A 17,240-nucleotide genomic window follows, 5' to 3' on the forward strand; every position below is an offset into this window, starting at 1 on the left:
TGTTCCTAACAACGATGCAAATCAGCATCAGAGCAGAGGCAAACTTTGAATAGGACAAAAATAAATGTATCAAAAATAGGCAATGGCAAACATTAGATGGTGTTTGTTGGTTTTTATGGTTTCCTGTGAAACGGCCTCATCTCCACATATTTACATAAAACCTGATAACTCAGATGTGGATGTAAAAGAAAAATATCAAAGTTGAAATATATTTAAAGCAAAATATATTTAAAGTAACTTTAAAGTTATTAAAATGTCAGAATTTGAGGTGCTGTTGAAGGAAAACAGATTTATCTCATAATCATTTACCTGTGTTCAGGTGTTCGAACCCTGAACGCAGGTATCTAACTCAAATCAATTTCAGTGTTTGAAAAAAAAAACCCCAGTGATGAATTAATGTTCCATCCATCCATTTTCTGTTCACCCTTGTCCCCTAATGGGGTCCGGAGGGTTGCTGGTTCCACTCCAGCTGCGTCCCGGGCGAGAGGCGGGTTCACCCTGGACAGGTCGCCAGTCTGTTGCAGGGCAACACAGAGACATACAAGACAAACAACCATTCACACACACACTCACACCTAGGGAGAATTTAGAGAAACCAATGAACCTGACAGTCATGTTTTTGGACTGTGGGAGGAAGCTGGAGAACCCGGAGAGAACCCACCATGCACAGGGAGAACATGCAAACTGCATGCAGAAAGACCCCGGACTGGGAATCGAACCCAGGACCTTCTTGCTGCAAGGCAACAGCTCTACCAACTGCGCCACTGTGCAGCCCATGAATTAATGTTTATTAAAAAAAATTATTTTAGTTTATTTTCACATGGAAACATAGAAATGTATTGCATTTTTTAAAATTGTAAAATAGATACAAACAAGTAATTTAAAGCTGGATAAATTTCTCAAATATAAACGTAAAAAATAATCCCATATTTTTAGACACAGTAATACAAAAGCCTCTTCTTTCATAACGTCGTAAACATTCAAACATTATTCAAATTTACAACATTGGGACTCCATCTGCATGGCCAGGATTCTTTTTCCTGCTCGGTTTTTACTGTTGCAGTTAGTTATGTAAAAAAGCCTAAACAAAACACATTCATGTTAAAACTCAGTTGACGCCAGTAGAAACTGAGAGGAGGTGGATGGGAGGAGAGGCTGTTCCTGTGGGACTATAAAACCTCCTCAGTTTTCCTGTAGAGTCAGATTGCTGCAACATGTTGCTCTCTGTGTTGCTGCTGCTGCTGGTCAGTGATGCTCAAGCCTCTCATTATCAAGGCACTATGATGACTTATTACCCAGCAGAAATTAACTCAGACGGATCCATCTCTGTAAGTACAAATTATTTATACATTCCTCTATTTTTAAGTGTTTTAAAACTTGATCTCACTGCTTAAAAACCAACAGGTGATCCTTCGTGTTAAGTTTAACTTCCATTCTTGCCAAGATGGTACACTTACCTGCACATTTGGAAACTGTGGTGTTGAAAGTACGGTTCTTGTAAATACCAAGATTGAGGAAGTGAGTGGTTCTTGGTGTCAGAGCGAAAAAATCACAACTCAGCTGCTTCCCAACAACTCTCCATTTTGGATTGCGTGAGTCCACATTTAAATGTTTAAATCAATGTTTGGCTGTTTAAATAATCAATGTGAGCAAAATTACACTGTTAGAAATTATTATGCAAATTTGATTTAAGTGTCATAAAGATTACATTTTTTGTTGTGCTATTAAATGTATAGATGGTTTTGTGTGTCAGGGTTCTTTGAATCACTATAATTAATTTCAGAGAGCTGGTTGATTAGTTTGATTAGATTAGCTCAATTAAAGGTAATCTACTTAAGAAGGATGTTCCACATTATTAAGCAGGCCACAGGTTTCAAGCTATATTTCAAGCACACCTTAGTCCTAAATCTGACCCCTGACCCCAAAACAGCGTTTCCCCTTGTGGGGACCAGGCTTCAGTCCCCACAAGGAGCAGTGGGTCCCCACAATGTAGTGTCAGGAAAATGGTCCCCACAAGGTATTAGAAACACACACACACACACACACACACACACACACACACACACACACACGCCCACACACACACGCACACACACACACACACACACACACGCCCACACACACACACACACACACACACACACACACACACACACACACACACACACAGAGTTATTAATCTTCATTAGTCAATACACAATATTTTCCTTGTTTTTTGTTTGTTTCTTTATTTTGTGTTTCTCCACTCATGTACCTCATCATGTATCTTGTACTCTGCTGTAAAATAAATTTCTATATTTAAAAAAAAAAAAGAAAGTAGTTAGTAAATTATAACATTACGAACTTTCTTTATCGCATGTTTCATCGTTGACTGGAAAGTTTGGTGATTTATTGAGGCGGATCTGAAATTACAAGAGACGGTTTTGTCTCCGTCTGAAAACCTTTTCTGCTCGTCCAATCCAGGTTTACTGGTGGAGATTGGTTAGGTAATCGTCAAAACATTAGATCCTGGAGAGCAGTGACTGGTGTTGAACTGAGGACCCGATCCGACACCAACAAACCCAACTCATCACCACAAACCACCATCTTTTCAACTCTGAGGTGATTCTGCTGCCTGGATCTGGATCACAAGTTATGAAATTCATGAAAAGAAAATGATAAACTTTAATTAGTGAAATCTATATTTAGATCAGTTATCTGTCGGCAGCAGGCTGGACATTGGATGAATATTCTGAGTTATAAGGAGTAAAATCAGACGTTTTCATTTGAAAAGCGTTTTGGAAAAAGTAAACTGGTTTTAATTTTAAGTTTTAAGTTATTTTGCAAGACTTAACTGTGAAACAATTGTGAGCAGAAGTTTCAGTAAAGAGATTTTAGTTAATGTTATTTTTAATCAAGCTGGGATATGAAACCTTCATATTTAAATTTAAAATATTTTATTGATCCCAGAGAGAAATTAACTGTTGCTGTAACTCATATTATCAATTTGTGCAGCTGGACAGCAGGGCTACAATCCAAACATTTACTTACTAAATATTTTTTTATTCTTACAATTAATTAATATATCAGCAAAGGAGGAAAAATGCCTCAACATATAGGAGCCAATGAGGAATAAAAAAAAAAAAATAAGTTATAAGATTAATCAAGAAAAAAGAGCAAAACATCAATAATGGGACAAGAAATGAAAACAGCCACGTTCCACAGTAATGGATGTATGTTTTCTCCCTCAGAGTTCCTTCAAATTGTCAGAGAAATATTAGCCTGTTGGCCTTTGACCCCGATGGAGACGAGGTTAAATGCAGATATGCCAACATTTCCTTGTCAGAGTGCGAGACTCCCTGTACACCTCCATCTGTTCTCAGCCTCTCACCTGTAAGTAACAAGATTTATTCCTACAACACATTCAGTTCAAAATGCTACATGAGCAACACTTAACAAAAAATTACAACAATAATATACGCATTAAATAAAAGTCCTTTTGCTGGTACGGATTCTGTATTTAGCAGAGCCAGTTTAAGCAATCCTCATGGCAATCCTCTTCAAAAATGTCAGCTTTCCCATTTTTGGTTACTTTGTCCCTAGAATAATTTGGGGTGATATACACAGCTAAAATACTAAAAACGAATGTTGCGTTCACACAAAACACAGTTTGAGCATCAGGTGCCTTTACTATACATTCACAGTCTATGTGGAGGCGCGTCGAGGGCCCGTCACGACCCGTTTCACACGTCTAGCGCATCTAAGGCGTCCGACAAATAGCATGCAAAGGAAAACAACGGCTAGAGCGGTTGCATTTGATGCACCTCCACATAGACTTTGAATGTAAACCAGAGACGCGAAACTCGCTTGGTGAGAACGCAGCATCGTCTGTATTCAAAGTGCTCACGTGTCAAACTTGAGGCATCGGACGCATTTTGTCAACCCACCGTGAGATTTATTTAAATACAAAATGCAGTGTGCTAATCCTAGCTTCCCTTTGGATTATTTTAATTTTCCTGATTTTGCAGACCTGCATCCTGTCATTCAGAGCAGCTTCCAGCAGTGATGAAGGCTGGTACGCCGTCCAGATGGTGATGGAGGATTTTCCCCGACAACCCGTCACTCTGACTCAGACTAACGGGTCACAGGAAGTGAAAACTACCAACGATCCAATCAGCAAGATTCCTGTCCAGTTTGCTTTTCAAGGTACAGTCAACTGATCACCTGGTTACCATAGTAACAACAACTAAGAGCAAAATTACAGCGAATAATTTCAGGTGTGTTGATTGTGTTCAGCAGCCCAGCTGGGAATCTCACAACTTAAAGTTTAAAAGGAGATAAAATCAACCATCCGTCCGACTGACTGACCTGCAATAAAATTCCTTTTTCATTGATCCTAATTTATATTCTTTAAACTTTAGTTATCACAGTAAAGACATAAACATTTTAAATATCTAACATTGTGTAATGAATTTAGTAAAAACAGGAGTTCCACTTGTTGAATGGGATTACTGAAATAAATAATTGTAAAAATGTGCTGATGTGATGTGATGTAATACATTATCACAGGAAGTTTCGTCTTCTAAACACGTTTCTGCAGGATAATTTGAGCCGTAGACATAATTTACACACAAGCTGCATTGATGTTTTCAGTTCAGACTGAGGTTGTTTCTCTCTTGCTGTGTTCCAGTGGATCCTGCTGCTCTTTCCTGCACAGACGGCGTTTATCTGCCCAGATTTGTGTCTCCAACTCCAGAACATGGAGCTCGGTTCTACAGCCCAGTCAATCAGACTCTGGAGATCAAGATCAGAGCAGAAGCAGCTCAGTCTAAGTAAGGAAACGCAAAACACATGAACCAAATATGATAAATAAAGCAAATAAGGGTTACTTATTTCAAGAGTAATAAGATAAAAGACTAGACTAAAATCACTTGGTGAGATTTTGTGTTTTTGCAGTGTAAACATCACATAATAAACTTGTTTTATAATCGATAAAGCATCGATGGGGTCCTGTTCAGCGGGCCGTACAACGTGGTCAAGAATTCGTCTGGATCAGGGAACTTCACCCTGAAGTGGACGCCATCTTTAAGGGAAAATGGGCAGAGCCACCCCATCTGTTTCATTGTCCAAGCAAGGCCAGTATTTCCACATTCATAGTGATGATAATAAACATGAAAGTTTGTTAAAAAATCATCTGAACAGTCCAACACCGTAATAAGATTACTCAAGTAAAAGTATTTAGTAAAATTTCTCCTAAAAGTAATTTTTTTCCAAAAAGGTTTCTTAAGTAAATGTAACTAGTTGCTACCCAACTCTGTATTTAACACATTAAATGTCTTTTTGCACTGAATTATCTCCACAGTGTCTCCAGTTCTACCTACCAGTCTGAGCTTCGCTGTGTTATTGTGACGGTTGAAAAAGGTGAGAGTTCATTAATTTATTCTTACTTTAAAAAAAAAAAATTATTTCATAAACTTATGATATTTCTATCAACTTCAACTGTTGTTGCAATGACTGTCCATTTGACAGTCTACAAATGACAGTCAACTACAAGTTCTCCCAAAAACATGTTAGTCTTACTAACTGTAAGTAGTAAGACGGAAACAGGAGTGAAGGTAACAGGAAGTAATTCTTTACTCCATGTTGATCTCTAGTTCTTCCAGCTCATCTTATGGTTGTGAAGCTGAAGATCTCCACTACACTGTCACTGAAAGACAAACGAGACGAAATCGAGAAAGCGGTCAGTGATGTCCTGGATTTTAACCCAAATCATCACAAACTGAGTTTAACTCAAACTAATTTATCCCGAATATCATTTCATAACTTAAATCAATATTTAAAGTAAGAATCAACAGCCATGCAAGACTTTTTCCTACAAATATAAACCAGCTTAAAAATGGTTCAAAAAGAAAATATGGTGTATTGGATGGGCCTATTTTTGGTATTAAAAATGCATTAATAATTGTACATTTTAGGATGAGAATGTGAGGTTTAAATAACATTCAATGAGGGAATAATTGAAGAGTTTATCTGGTGAGGGAAAACTTAAATGTTTGTAACAAATATCAGACGGACAGTATAATGGAACGTTTTATAATTAGCATTTTATAAATTCACCCTTTTGGTGCTTTAGAGATCATGTGTCTGCATGATCTCATCATGATTTTGGTCAAGCTGCTCTCAGATAGACGTCTACAGTGTCATTTAACAGCAGCAGCTCCTTGATCCTGGAGATGATCTAAGTGTTTCTTCCCCAACGTAGAAGATATCTGCCCTCTTTAGCATCACAGAATAACGTCCATGAAAGAACAACCTCCTTTTCTTAACAACAGGCCATCTGTGTTGGGCTCCACAGAATCCCTGGTTCATAACAATCAGGGATTCACACCTATAGTCCAATCAAGTCTCTCTTCTCTGACCAGAACCTATAAAAAGAAGTCGGATCCACTGTTGGTCAGAGCAGACTAAACAGACTCCTACGACTCTGTATTTCTGTTCTCACCTTGCAAGGTTTTAATAAACTTCTTATTTCTTCTCATTCAGATTCTTTTTAAAGTATTTTCTTCCATGACAGCAGGAAGTCATGAGATCTCCTATCTGCTTCTTTTCGAACAAATGATATAAAATTGCATGTCAATCAGCTTAATAATTTGTTTTATCATGATTTTTTCCCCTGTTTTTATCTGTTTGCAATAAATAAAGCAGCGGTGTCCAAAGTGTGGGGCGTGGGCCAATTTTGGCCCTCGATTGCAACTCCAACTTGTTTTTCCAGCTCCAGTTTGCAGATTGATGCAGTTAAAAAAAAAATTCACAGCAAAAAAATTAAAAAAAAGATACAAAATAAAGTCTCTTAAATATGTAAGAACTCGTTTAATTAAATTTTATACTAAACAGAACCACAAAAATTCAGTGGCTTTTACACAAAAGCAAATTTATTTTAGTAAACTTCACTAAATAAAGTAAAGGTTTGTAAAGAATAAGTGACCCAGATCAAAAACACAAAAAAATCCAAAGATAATAGAAAAACTATCAACATTTAATATATAGTTTGTAGATTTTTTAAATTAGATTTTAAAAACTACAAAATCTAGATCGCTAGATCTTCTATTTTGTATCTACAATAATTTAAAGTTCCTCTTCTCCATAAATCTTTATTTTATTAAAATATTGTGTTGTGATAGTTAAATTAAACACATTTTTAATTAGAAGATTTTAAATGGCTGTATCTAACAGGTTTCCTGTTTTCTTCTGCAGATTAAAGGTAATCTGGTTGCAGGAGGGCTGCCTGCAGACATAAAGGTTCACCTGCGCAGCTTCGGTCCAGCTAATAAAACATCCGCCCCCTAGTGGCCAAATAGGAGAATGAATCTGATCCCTGCAGGAAATATGATTTCATCTGTTTTTACTTCTTGTATATTTTAAATAGCTACTTCAGGGAGTTATGGTTGCTTTCAGTAAATTTAGTTTGTATCAATAGTTTTTTTAAATTATAAAATAGGGAAACTTTCACAAATTATTATTTTATGTTATCAATATAAAGTAAACCAATGTAAATAAGGTCAATATTTGGCATCAAGTTTTTATTAAAGCGGATATTTACCGAGGGATTTCTGCTCTGTGTTCATGTGTAGCATTTGTATCTCTGGGATTTTTATTCAGTTTAATATCTTAAATGCACTGTAAAACATTTGAGCCGCATTTAGTTGTGTCTACTATCTTCTACTGTTTCAGTCAAATAAATTTAGCCAGTTTTAGATTTTCAACCTAAATGTGAGTTTGTGAAAGATAAACTTACAGAAGTATAAGTTGTGTTACTTTTTTATTAATTTTGTCAAACCTCCAAAAGTTGAATAAAGTGAAGTTTTTAGGTTAGCACTTAAAAAATCTGAAAGAAGAAAAAACAAGAGTGGGAACTATTTCCCAGAATGCTTAGCGGGATGTTTCTGTATCCTGAGGTGGAAGTGCGTTACATTGATCTGACTCTTGTGTTTTATTAAGACAAATGTTTATTTTAATGTCCTTTCACACTAAATGTTTCTGAATTCATTTTGATGTTTAATAAAATTAATTATCAGATCAGAAATTTTATTCAGGCAATTTGAAACAAGAATTAAAATTATTCCTAGTAGTTATTATAACTTGATATTGTGAGTAAGATAAAAGAGGAATGTGGCTCTTTAACCAGCTGAGTGCAGGTTTTGTCCTGCATGTTGTAAAATAACTGGTTTAAATTTCAGCATTAAGTAAAAACTCACAATTCAAGATTAATGAACTTAAAAATCAATGTTTAGACAACTTGTCTCTTGTTGTTAAATCAACTTAATGAACTTTAATCTGAGTTAGAACCAAAACTATTTTCTTGTTGACTTAAGTTGCACTTTCAAGGCAGCAGGTGGATTTAAATTTTTAAGCTCAACCACCTTCCAATGTTTTACAGTGTAGTTGAGTAAATATTGACTTTCTGCAATTTAATAAATACTTAAAAAAATGAAACATTCACCCTGCATCTAAAAACTACATTAATGCTTCATTGCCAGTCTAAGAAATGAAAATTTTCAATGTGGGTGACGCCAGAAAAAACTAAAATATTAAAAGTGAAGTTGACGGTAGCTGGAAAGGTTCCTGTTCTGTTGTTGATCAAACAGTGGAAAACGCCTTCAGCGGTTCTGGTGGGTCCACTTATTCTGATCAAAGCCCGTTTCAAAGATTTGATCTTTAAACCGGAAGTAGCATCCAGAACAGAATCTGGTTGGACCAGTTTTTTTTTTTTTTTTTTCTTCTGGGCATCAACTCTAAAATTTGATCTTATCTGTTGTTTCACAAACTGATAAACTCACAACAGATTATTGAAAATAATTAGAAGATAAGAATATGAATAATAAAATTAGTCAGATTAAATGTTAAGTGGACTGTTTGCCTGTGAGGAAGTTATGTTTTGTCAGATAAATATTTAATTTTTACTAATCCAATTGGACAAGACTTTTAATTTTCTGTTTTATGTTTGTTTTCACCAAATTTAGAATGAAAATAATCTGATTAATTGATATACTGGTTTCTCTTTATGCTTTCCTTTTAACATGTTTTTCTTTATCATTTTACTTTTTTATTTTTATCGTCTAGTAAAACACTTTTCCATGTGTATGAATGATGCTAAAGAGCAAAAACTGCTTTATGTTTCATATTAAAAGCTAAATACACATGAGGAATATTTTATATGTTGGGCTTTATTTTTAGCATAAACAATCTGCAAACAAAATAAACATTTGAATCAGTTCCACCAACATGTTTTCTCTAAAATTGTGACTTAAACTCTTTAAGTTGCATTTAAAAACCATTTACAAAATGATAATGAAGATAGATTTCTCCTTTTCTTTGGGTTTTGAAGACTCTTTGTGACAGTGGAACTGGTGAAGGCCAGAAAATGAAATACATTGTTTTGCTATTAAAGTTGTTTTCCTGAATTTCAAGAGTTGCTGGAGTCTTGACAGGGAATTTCTTCCTTGTTCCTCGAGTGAATCATTCCACAGCTACTCAGTGGGTTTCCCCTGTTTCTGCTAACTGTTTGCAAAGACTGCAGCTCTGTTCCTGCATACAATTATACCTGAAAGCTGCAGCCACAGTAATCATTCAAACAAAAGACGTTATTATGCCCTGAGTTGCCTGGTTCTTTATTGTCTGAGCAGAAGAAACAAAGTGGTTGTTGTTAAGTGAAGGTAATGAGACGAGAAGATGTGTAATTATGACTGGTGGAGATGCACAACCACAGGTGACTATAAATCTTTGTCACACATACTGACGTCTACAAGAAAGTGAAGCCACAACTGGTCAGTGATAAAGAAGATGGCTGCTCAAATAACATTTAGTGCACATCCTTGTTTTCACTTCATCTCTGATCGTTATCTTTCAGTCAAATAAATGTTCCTTATGCCAGTTTTCTGTGTAAAGCCACAGAGAAACATTTTCATTTCCGGGACAGTAAACAGTGAGGGCGTGGATCACATGCTGCCAAACCATCAACCCTCCTGGTTTCTAACAAACTCAGACTTTGTGTGGAGACACTTTCACATGTTCACATCATCATGTTCCTCTCTGTGGTTCTGCTGCTGCTGCTGGTCAGAGATTCATACGCTGCACATTTCTATGGCGTCATGATGACCTACTACCCAAAGGAAGCTTATCTAAACGGATCTACTTCTGTAAGTTAAACCTTTGGGGATTCTCAAATCTACTCTTTTATCATTTGATTGTACTTACCGCCTTCTCACTTTAAATCTGCAGGTTGAGCTTCACTACAAAGTGAGCTATGACCAATGCGCATACACTGACACTTGGTCTTGCACTGGAAACTGTGGGACTGAGACCCAGATCCTTTCTTTAACCAAAGTTGATGAAATCAGTGGTGAATGGTGCCAGAGAGTAGCAGTGACGTCTCGACGGCTGACAAGCAACTCTCCACTTACACTTCAGTAAGTCCTTCTGGACACTTTACTGAATTATATTCTTCCAAAATCACTGAGGAACTATTAGATCTAACACGCCTTCTCTAAGATATCAGTAGCTCGGCTAATCACAACATATCTGGAAAAAAAGCTTGAATGTTGGATTCTTCTAATGAAAGGCATAAAACACCAAAATGGATCCAACTGTGTTTTAAATTATCTCTACTTTCATTGTAGATTTGCTAGTTTCAACTGGGTAAGTAACATCCAGAATATCGGAAGCTGGAGAGCTGTGACTAATGTTGAACTAAGGACCCGATCTGACATCAGCAAAGCCAACACCTCACCGCAGACAACCATCCTCCCAGCTCTGAGGTAATTCTGCTACATTCTAGATGTTTTTGTTTATTTATTTGTCTTTGTGTCCTTCATACACTACATTCAAATCCCCTGTGATATCTGCTCTGTGTTGTGTAGACATGAAGTAAGATTTAAAGTGGATTTTATATGTTAAATTCACATTTAGCATGTAACAGACAGAGTGCTTAATTAAAACTACCCAGACAGTTTTTTGGAAGTAAATTTGTTTTTTTGGTGCCTCGAAAATGAGATGTTTCAAACGTCACAAATCAGCAGGCACTGACCCACACATAGCAACCGCAGTGGGGCTCCAGAAGAGTTGGTCAGCTGGTTTTATTGCTGTACAATGGCTGCTGGAAAAGAGCAGTGTTTTGTTGCTGACTTACCATCCAGAAACCACTTGCTACATTCTTGTTGGCTGTGCAGGAGACTCCACTTCTGCTTTTCAGAGATTTACGGTAGTATAATAGCACATCTGTTTTCAGACATTTAAATGTGCGAGTGTAAACGTTGATTTGGGGGCGTGGCTAGTAGTAGCTTATTTGAGTTTAAAGTGACAAGATGTCCTAAAACAGCTCATCCTGAAAGGAGCTGAAGATGGTCAGAATTGAGCAGATTAAATTCACATTATCCAAGTATGATTTTGTGTAAAAATATGTAACGAACATGTTTTGTGTAGTGCATAGAGTTACTCTAATCTGTTCAATAGATTCCCTTTAAAAACTGTATTATCTTTTATTTCTAGTTACACAGAAAACAAACAAACAGAATAGAAAGAAGTGCATTTTTATTTTGCCATGAATGAAGAAGACTCTTCATGAGTTATGTTTGCATATATTTTCTATCACAGAGTTCCTATAAACTGTCAGAGAAACATAAGCATGTTGGCCTTTGACCCCGATGGAGACGATGTTAGATGCAGATTTGCCTCCAGTGCCTTGTCAGAGTGTGACACCTGCACGACTCCGTCTGTCCTCAGCATCTCATCTGTAAGCATCAACAGCTGAACTCATGTCAGATTCATATTATGGGGCTAAATATTATTTGGCACAAAAGATTTTGTTTATTTTGACTGTTTCTTTTTTTCTTCTTGCAGTCCTCTTGTACTTTATTGTTCAGCTCATCTGCTAGCAGCAGCCAAGGTTCATATGTGGTCCAGATGGTGATGGAGGACTTTCCCCTGCAGACCATCACTCTGACCCAAACCAATGGCTCTCAGGAGCAGAGAACGACCAGTGATGCCATCAGCAAAATACCCATCCAGTTTGTTTTAAAAGGTAAAAACTTTTATCACTAACTTGTTTTTGTGACGAGGTGGATTTTCAGAAATATTAAAATTTGTGTATTTGGTTGTCCGATCTGCCAGTAGTAACATCTGGTAGTTACAACTATAAGTAACAACTTACAGTTGGTACTTTAAGTTGTTTTAATACGTTGTAACAACTTAAAGTTTTTACTATAAATTGTTACTATAACGCATAGTAACAATTTATAGTAACTTCTATAGTTGCTACTATAAGTTGTTAGTATAACTTGCAAATTATAGTTGTTACTATATAGTGACATCTATAATAGTTCTAAGTTGTAACTATAATGCATAGTAGCATCTATAGATTATTTATTGAAACTAATATAGCAGTTCCTATGAGTTGCAACAACTTATAGTTGTTTCTATAGCTTATAGTAACAACTTATAATAACTACTATAGCAGATACTATAAGTTGTTACTATAAATTACAACTGTAGCAATTCTAAGTTGTTACTATACGTCGTAGTTACAACCTATAGCAACAATTTATAGTATAAACTTTAAGTTGTTACTACAACTTATAGTAGCAGCTATAAATTGTTACTTTAATTTGTAGCTAAAAGTAACAACTTACTAAAAATCATTATATGATTTGTTACTGTGTTTTTTCGACTTTAGCAGGCTATTGAAAAAGTTTTGCGGTCATTTGAAATGGAAACGCTGCTATCACACTTCTTACCTTTGTGTACAGAAATACAACTAAACCTTTACTCATTTTTTTACCTGAAATATGTAACTTTAAACACAGGGTAGAATGAATTCAGTGTCAAATCACAGCAAATATCATCTTGAGGCAATTTACAAGACATTTACAAGACGTTTATGATCTGAACTAATATATTCAGATGGTGGACTATTATATAAACAGATGAGTCAGTATTTCCTTCAGCATGGCTGAGTTTGTGGTTTCCCTTTATTGTTGCAGTGGAGGCTGCAGCACCGTCCTGCACAGAAGGTCAATATCTGCCCAGATTCCTGAGTCCAACTCCAAACAACAGAGCTCAGCTCTACACACCAGTCAGTCAGACACTGGTGATCACCATCAGTTCAGAGGCAACTCAAGCCACGTAAGTCTGAGCAAAATGATTTTAGCTGTAAGTACGTCACACCTTCCACTCAGGAATCTGATCTGATCTCTTGTCGAGATAAGTTTTCTGTCTGTCAACATGTTTAGATTATGACATCAAGAAAAACAGCTGCTGGAAACTTTAGAAAATATTTCTAATTACTTTCTGTATTTCCTGTTTGTTAAAGATCAACTGAGCTCCTGTACAGCGGGCCGTACAACGTAACTAAGAATTCATTGGGATCAGGAAACTTCACTCTGACGTGGAAACCATCTGTGGCTGAAGATGGAGAAAGTCACCCCATCTGTTTTGTAATCCAGGCAACGTCAGTATCTAGTCTGATAAACATCATACTATTCTGAAATGTACAAAAAACTGTTCAGAAACATTTTAACAAACATTAACTTCTCAATGCTCATTGATAGCATGAAGATGGTATAAAAACGTATAAAATGCTAAATCATCTAGTGCTTCCAGTCAGAGAAATTAAAATGTTTGAGACCTAAATGATTTCTTAAATCTAATTTGATGCAGTAATCAGCTTCCAGTTGTTAAAACAACCTAATAAGATTTTCTTTAAAGAGTTTTCATGTTAGGAGGGATTTCTTCAGTGCAAATTGTGAAAAATATTATCCAGAAAAGGAAAGACAATGGACAGTGTCCACACTACATATGTAACTTTTAAGCAGCGGATTAATTTTTACAAAGACCCTACGACAACAAAACATTATATAAACAATTCATTAATTAATTGTTTATATATCTATAATTTAAATATATATATATATATATATATATATATATATATATATATATATATATATATATATATATATATATATATATGTATGAAGTGCTTTTGTTTATGACATTGAAACCTAGTTTTATTTTTTACAGTGAATTAATAACATATTTGCATTTGAATATACTTCCACAGTGTCTCCAGTTCTCGATATCAGTCTGAGCTTCGCTGTGTCATTGTAACGGTTGGAAACAGTGAGTTGAGTAATTCTTGGGTTTTCTCTATTATTTAATTGAACCAGTTATTTTCTCTACTGATGGTATTTCTATTAATGTACTTTTCTCTTCTTAGGTCCATCAGCAACTGCAGCAATACCTATAGCAACTACAACAACAGTAACCCCAACTACAACAACCCAATCCCCAACTACAACAACCCAATCCCCAACTACAACAACCGTAACCCCAACTACAACAACCCAATCCCCAACTACAACAACCCAAACCCCAACTACAACAACCCAATCCCCAACTACAACAACCCAATCCCCAACTACTACAACCCAATCCCCAACTACTACAACCCAATCCCCAACTACTACAACCCAATCCCCAACTACAACAACCCAATCCCCAACTACTACAACCCAATCCCCAACTACTACAACCGAAAACCCAACTACAACAACCCAATCCCCAACTACTACAACCCAATCCCCAACTACTACAACCCAATCCCCAACTACTACAACAACCCAATCCCCAACTACAACAACCCAATCCCCAACTACAACAACCGTAACCCCAACTACAACAACCGTAACCCCAACTACAACAACCCAATCCCCAACTACAACAACCCAATCCCCAACTACAACAACCGTAACCCCAACTACAACAACCCAATCCCCAACTACAACAACCCAATCCCCAACTACTACAACCGTAACCCCAAATACAACTACCCCTATGCCTACTACAACTACCCAACTCCCAACTACCACAACCCAACTCCCAACTACTACAACCCAATCCCCAACTACTACAACCGTAACCCCAACTACAACAACACTATCCCCAACTACAACAACCGTAACCCCAACTACAACAACCCAATCCCCAACTACAACAACCGTAACCCCAACTACAACAACCGAATCCCCAACTACAACAACCCGTCCCCCAACTACGATTACAGCTAAAGCAACAACCCCACCTACAAATTCAACACCTGCTTCAGGGCCGTGTAAGTCTGACTAAAGTTCATGTTTTGTTCACCATAATGCTGAAAATAGGAATAAAACTGGTTTTCATTTTCTGTTCTGTTCTTAATAAAAATAATTCTTTCCTTCCAGATTATGTTGTGGCTCTGAATGGCAAGATCTCCACCAGTTTGTCACTGGAAAATGATCATGAGACCATTGTGAAACAGGTCAGTAACTTCATGAACTCTGATGCTCATCATGATCTAATTTGAATCATGTACCTGATGACGTTTATTCTGCTGCCTGTTTTGTTTGTTGCTAAGGTGATTTTAAAATGTCTTGTCTTAAATTTGAGCAGAATCAAATCATCACTTATTAAAAACAACTTAGTGTAGTTCAGATTGACATAAACACAAATTGAGAACAATTCATAAAGTGCCGCTGATTTTATGTCAACTGAGCCTTGTGTGTTCCTCTGCAGATTAAAGATGAACTGGTCAGACGAGGACTGCCACCAACAATGATTGTTCGTCTTCTCAGGGCCGTGGCAACAAGTCGCTGAGGCCAATCATGTATTTAATACCTGGATATAACAATATAATGTTCTCTGAAGTTTCAAGTCATTTGTTCCTTTTCTCTGTTTTTGTATTTCCACATTTCTTTTGGAATTTGGATATTTGCAAAATAAATGTGTTAGATCAGTTTATGTAGAAAATATGTTTTAGAAAAGAAAAATCTTGATACAAAAATCAGTTACACTGTTGCTCCACTAGATGGCGAGCTGATGCTGAAAAGACAAATGCTTAAATGTTTATATATTTATAAATAATCTACTCTGACAGTCACTATGGTTTCTGGTTAAGCAGATAAAGATCTCTGGCATTATTTAATAGGAATCTGATATAATAGATCATTATGTGTTGGAAAAAGGAATGTTATTCTTTAGTTTTAAATGTAGATAAGATATAATAACGAGGTTTACCTGAATGACAACTGCTCATAATTATTTGGCATCACTTCTGGTTTTCCTCAAGGTCGAGTGTTGAGGCCCAAATTATTTATTTTATATATCAAAGATTAATTAAGAGGATTTTTGGCGTAATTAACAATGACAAACTTTTCTACAAAATAATACTTTTTAGGCTTTGTGTTGCTCTATGTTGTATAGCTCTCTGGTGCAAAAACTACACATAAAGAATTAATGTGAAATATTGAAATTCTGACATTTTCTGATCTTGTAAAATTTGTAAAAGCTCAAATGGTGCTTAGGGCATAAAATCAGCAGTTACCAATAACTGGGTTATTAATAAAACTAGTAATTTAGATCAAATCAAGTTGTGGCAGCCCCTGATTAATGGTCCAATCTTAGTTATTATCAATAAATATGGAAAAGCCATATTTATTTTATTTGAGTGTGTTAGTTAGTTTGAAATAATTCAGATTTGCTTCCACTGAAACGTGTATTCGTCAGACAGCAACACCAGAAATATGTATCAAATGAAACATTAAATATCCACAGAATGATCTGCTATTATCACCAGACCAGTATGAATGCTTAAAGATGTTTGAGTTCAGTTAAAGAAAATCCACATAAAGTATAAAAATGTTGTAAAAATGTTTCTGTCACTTATTTGCTACATCTTGATTGATCAAAATTGGTATTGAGATAATTCTGATCAATCAAGCCACACAGAAGAGCTTTAATGTAGCATATACTGTGATTTTATTACCTGAATGTTTATGTACATCTATAAACATACATCTATTCTTTGACAGAGCATCTCTGATTTCCGTCATGCAGAAACAGTTTAGTTTCTGATTTCAAGGCAGAAACAGGTCAAATATTTTATCTTAAATAAAAGATCAAATACTCGAGCACAAATTAGATAATGAACTCATTAGACAAGAAATTACTAATGACTAATGAACGTCAGAACAAATGGATCACCGGAGATTATAACAGTGACACCTAGTGGTTAATTTTATAATATTTCGTCTTCAATTGATCCTTCGCTCATTTTGATGTATATTTTAGAAAAATACAATATATTATTAAACTATTTGCCATCATATATTCCAAAACGGATCACTTTCACACTATTTATCACAAACTTTTATTCACGTTTTGTTCACTGCTGA

General features: G+C 35.9%; 2 protein-coding genes and 1 long non-coding RNA gene across 3 annotated transcripts; all 3 read left to right on the plus strand.

Moving 5' to 3' along the window:
• Window positions 1–1,275: 1,275 nt before the first annotated feature.
• Window positions 1,276–7,666, plus strand: LOC122820243. The gene is made up of 10 exons (XM_044097486.1): window positions 1,276–1,328; window positions 1,405–1,592; window positions 2,464–2,601; window positions 3,231–3,372; window positions 4,008–4,185; window positions 4,670–4,811; window positions 4,977–5,114; window positions 5,342–5,400; window positions 5,634–5,719; window positions 7,234–7,666. The coding sequence occupies exons 1-10, from the start codon at window positions 1,281–1,283 to the stop codon at window positions 7,324–7,326; spliced, it is 1,212 nt and encodes a 403-aa protein (XP_043953421.1). The 5' UTR covers window positions 1,276–1,280; the 3' UTR covers window positions 7,327–7,666.
• Window positions 7,667–12,943: 5,277 nt separating this feature from the next.
• LOC122820385 lies at window positions 12,944–14,376 on the plus strand. The gene is made up of 4 exons (XR_006368784.1): window positions 12,944–13,155; window positions 13,343–13,480; window positions 14,093–14,151; window positions 14,249–14,376. It is a non-coding gene; the product is annotated as an uncharacterized LOC122820385 (long non-coding RNA).
• Window positions 14,377–14,865: 489 nt separating this feature from the next.
• On the plus strand, window positions 14,866–15,697 carry LOC122820700 (integumentary mucin C.1-like). Its single transcript, XM_044098270.1, has 3 exons — window positions 14,866–15,142; window positions 15,252–15,328; window positions 15,583–15,697. Exons 1-3 carry the CDS (start codon window positions 14,866–14,868, stop codon window positions 15,661–15,663), a joined length of 435 nt encoding a protein of 144 aa, XP_043954205.1. The 3' UTR covers window positions 15,664–15,697.
• Window positions 15,698–17,240: the final 1,543 nt, after the last annotated feature.

The sequence above is a fragment of the Gambusia affinis genome, linkage group LG18 (assembly GCF_019740435.1).
Source record: "Gambusia affinis linkage group LG18, SWU_Gaff_1.0, whole genome shotgun sequence".
Lineage (NCBI taxonomy): Eukaryota > Metazoa > Chordata > Actinopteri > Cyprinodontiformes > Poeciliidae > Gambusia > Gambusia affinis.

Bases quoted from the DNA above. Each gene is read 5' to 3' on its own strand.
- LOC122820243 (XM_044097486.1), top strand. From the start codon at position 1,281: ATGATGACTTATTACCCAGCAGAAATTAACTCAGACGGATCCATCTCT. The intron at 1,329-1,404 runs GTAAGTACAAAT...AAAAACCAACAG, and splicing joins ACTCAGACGGATCCATCTCT to GTGATCCTTCGTGTTAAGTT. The intron at 5,401-5,633 runs GTGAGAGTTCAT...GTTGATCTCTAG, and splicing joins TATTGTGACGGTTGAAAAAG to TTCTTCCAGCTCATCTTATG.
- LOC122820700 (XM_044098270.1), top strand. From the start codon at position 14,866: ATGCCTACTACAACTACCCAACTCCCAACTACCACAACCCAACTCCCA. The intron at 15,143-15,251 runs GTAAGTCTGACT...CTTTCCTTCCAG, and splicing joins AACACCTGCTTCAGGGCCGT to ATTATGTTGTGGCTCTGAAT. The intron at 15,329-15,582 runs GTCAGTAACTTC...GTTCCTCTGCAG, and splicing joins ATGAGACCATTGTGAAACAG to ATTAAAGATGAACTGGTCAG.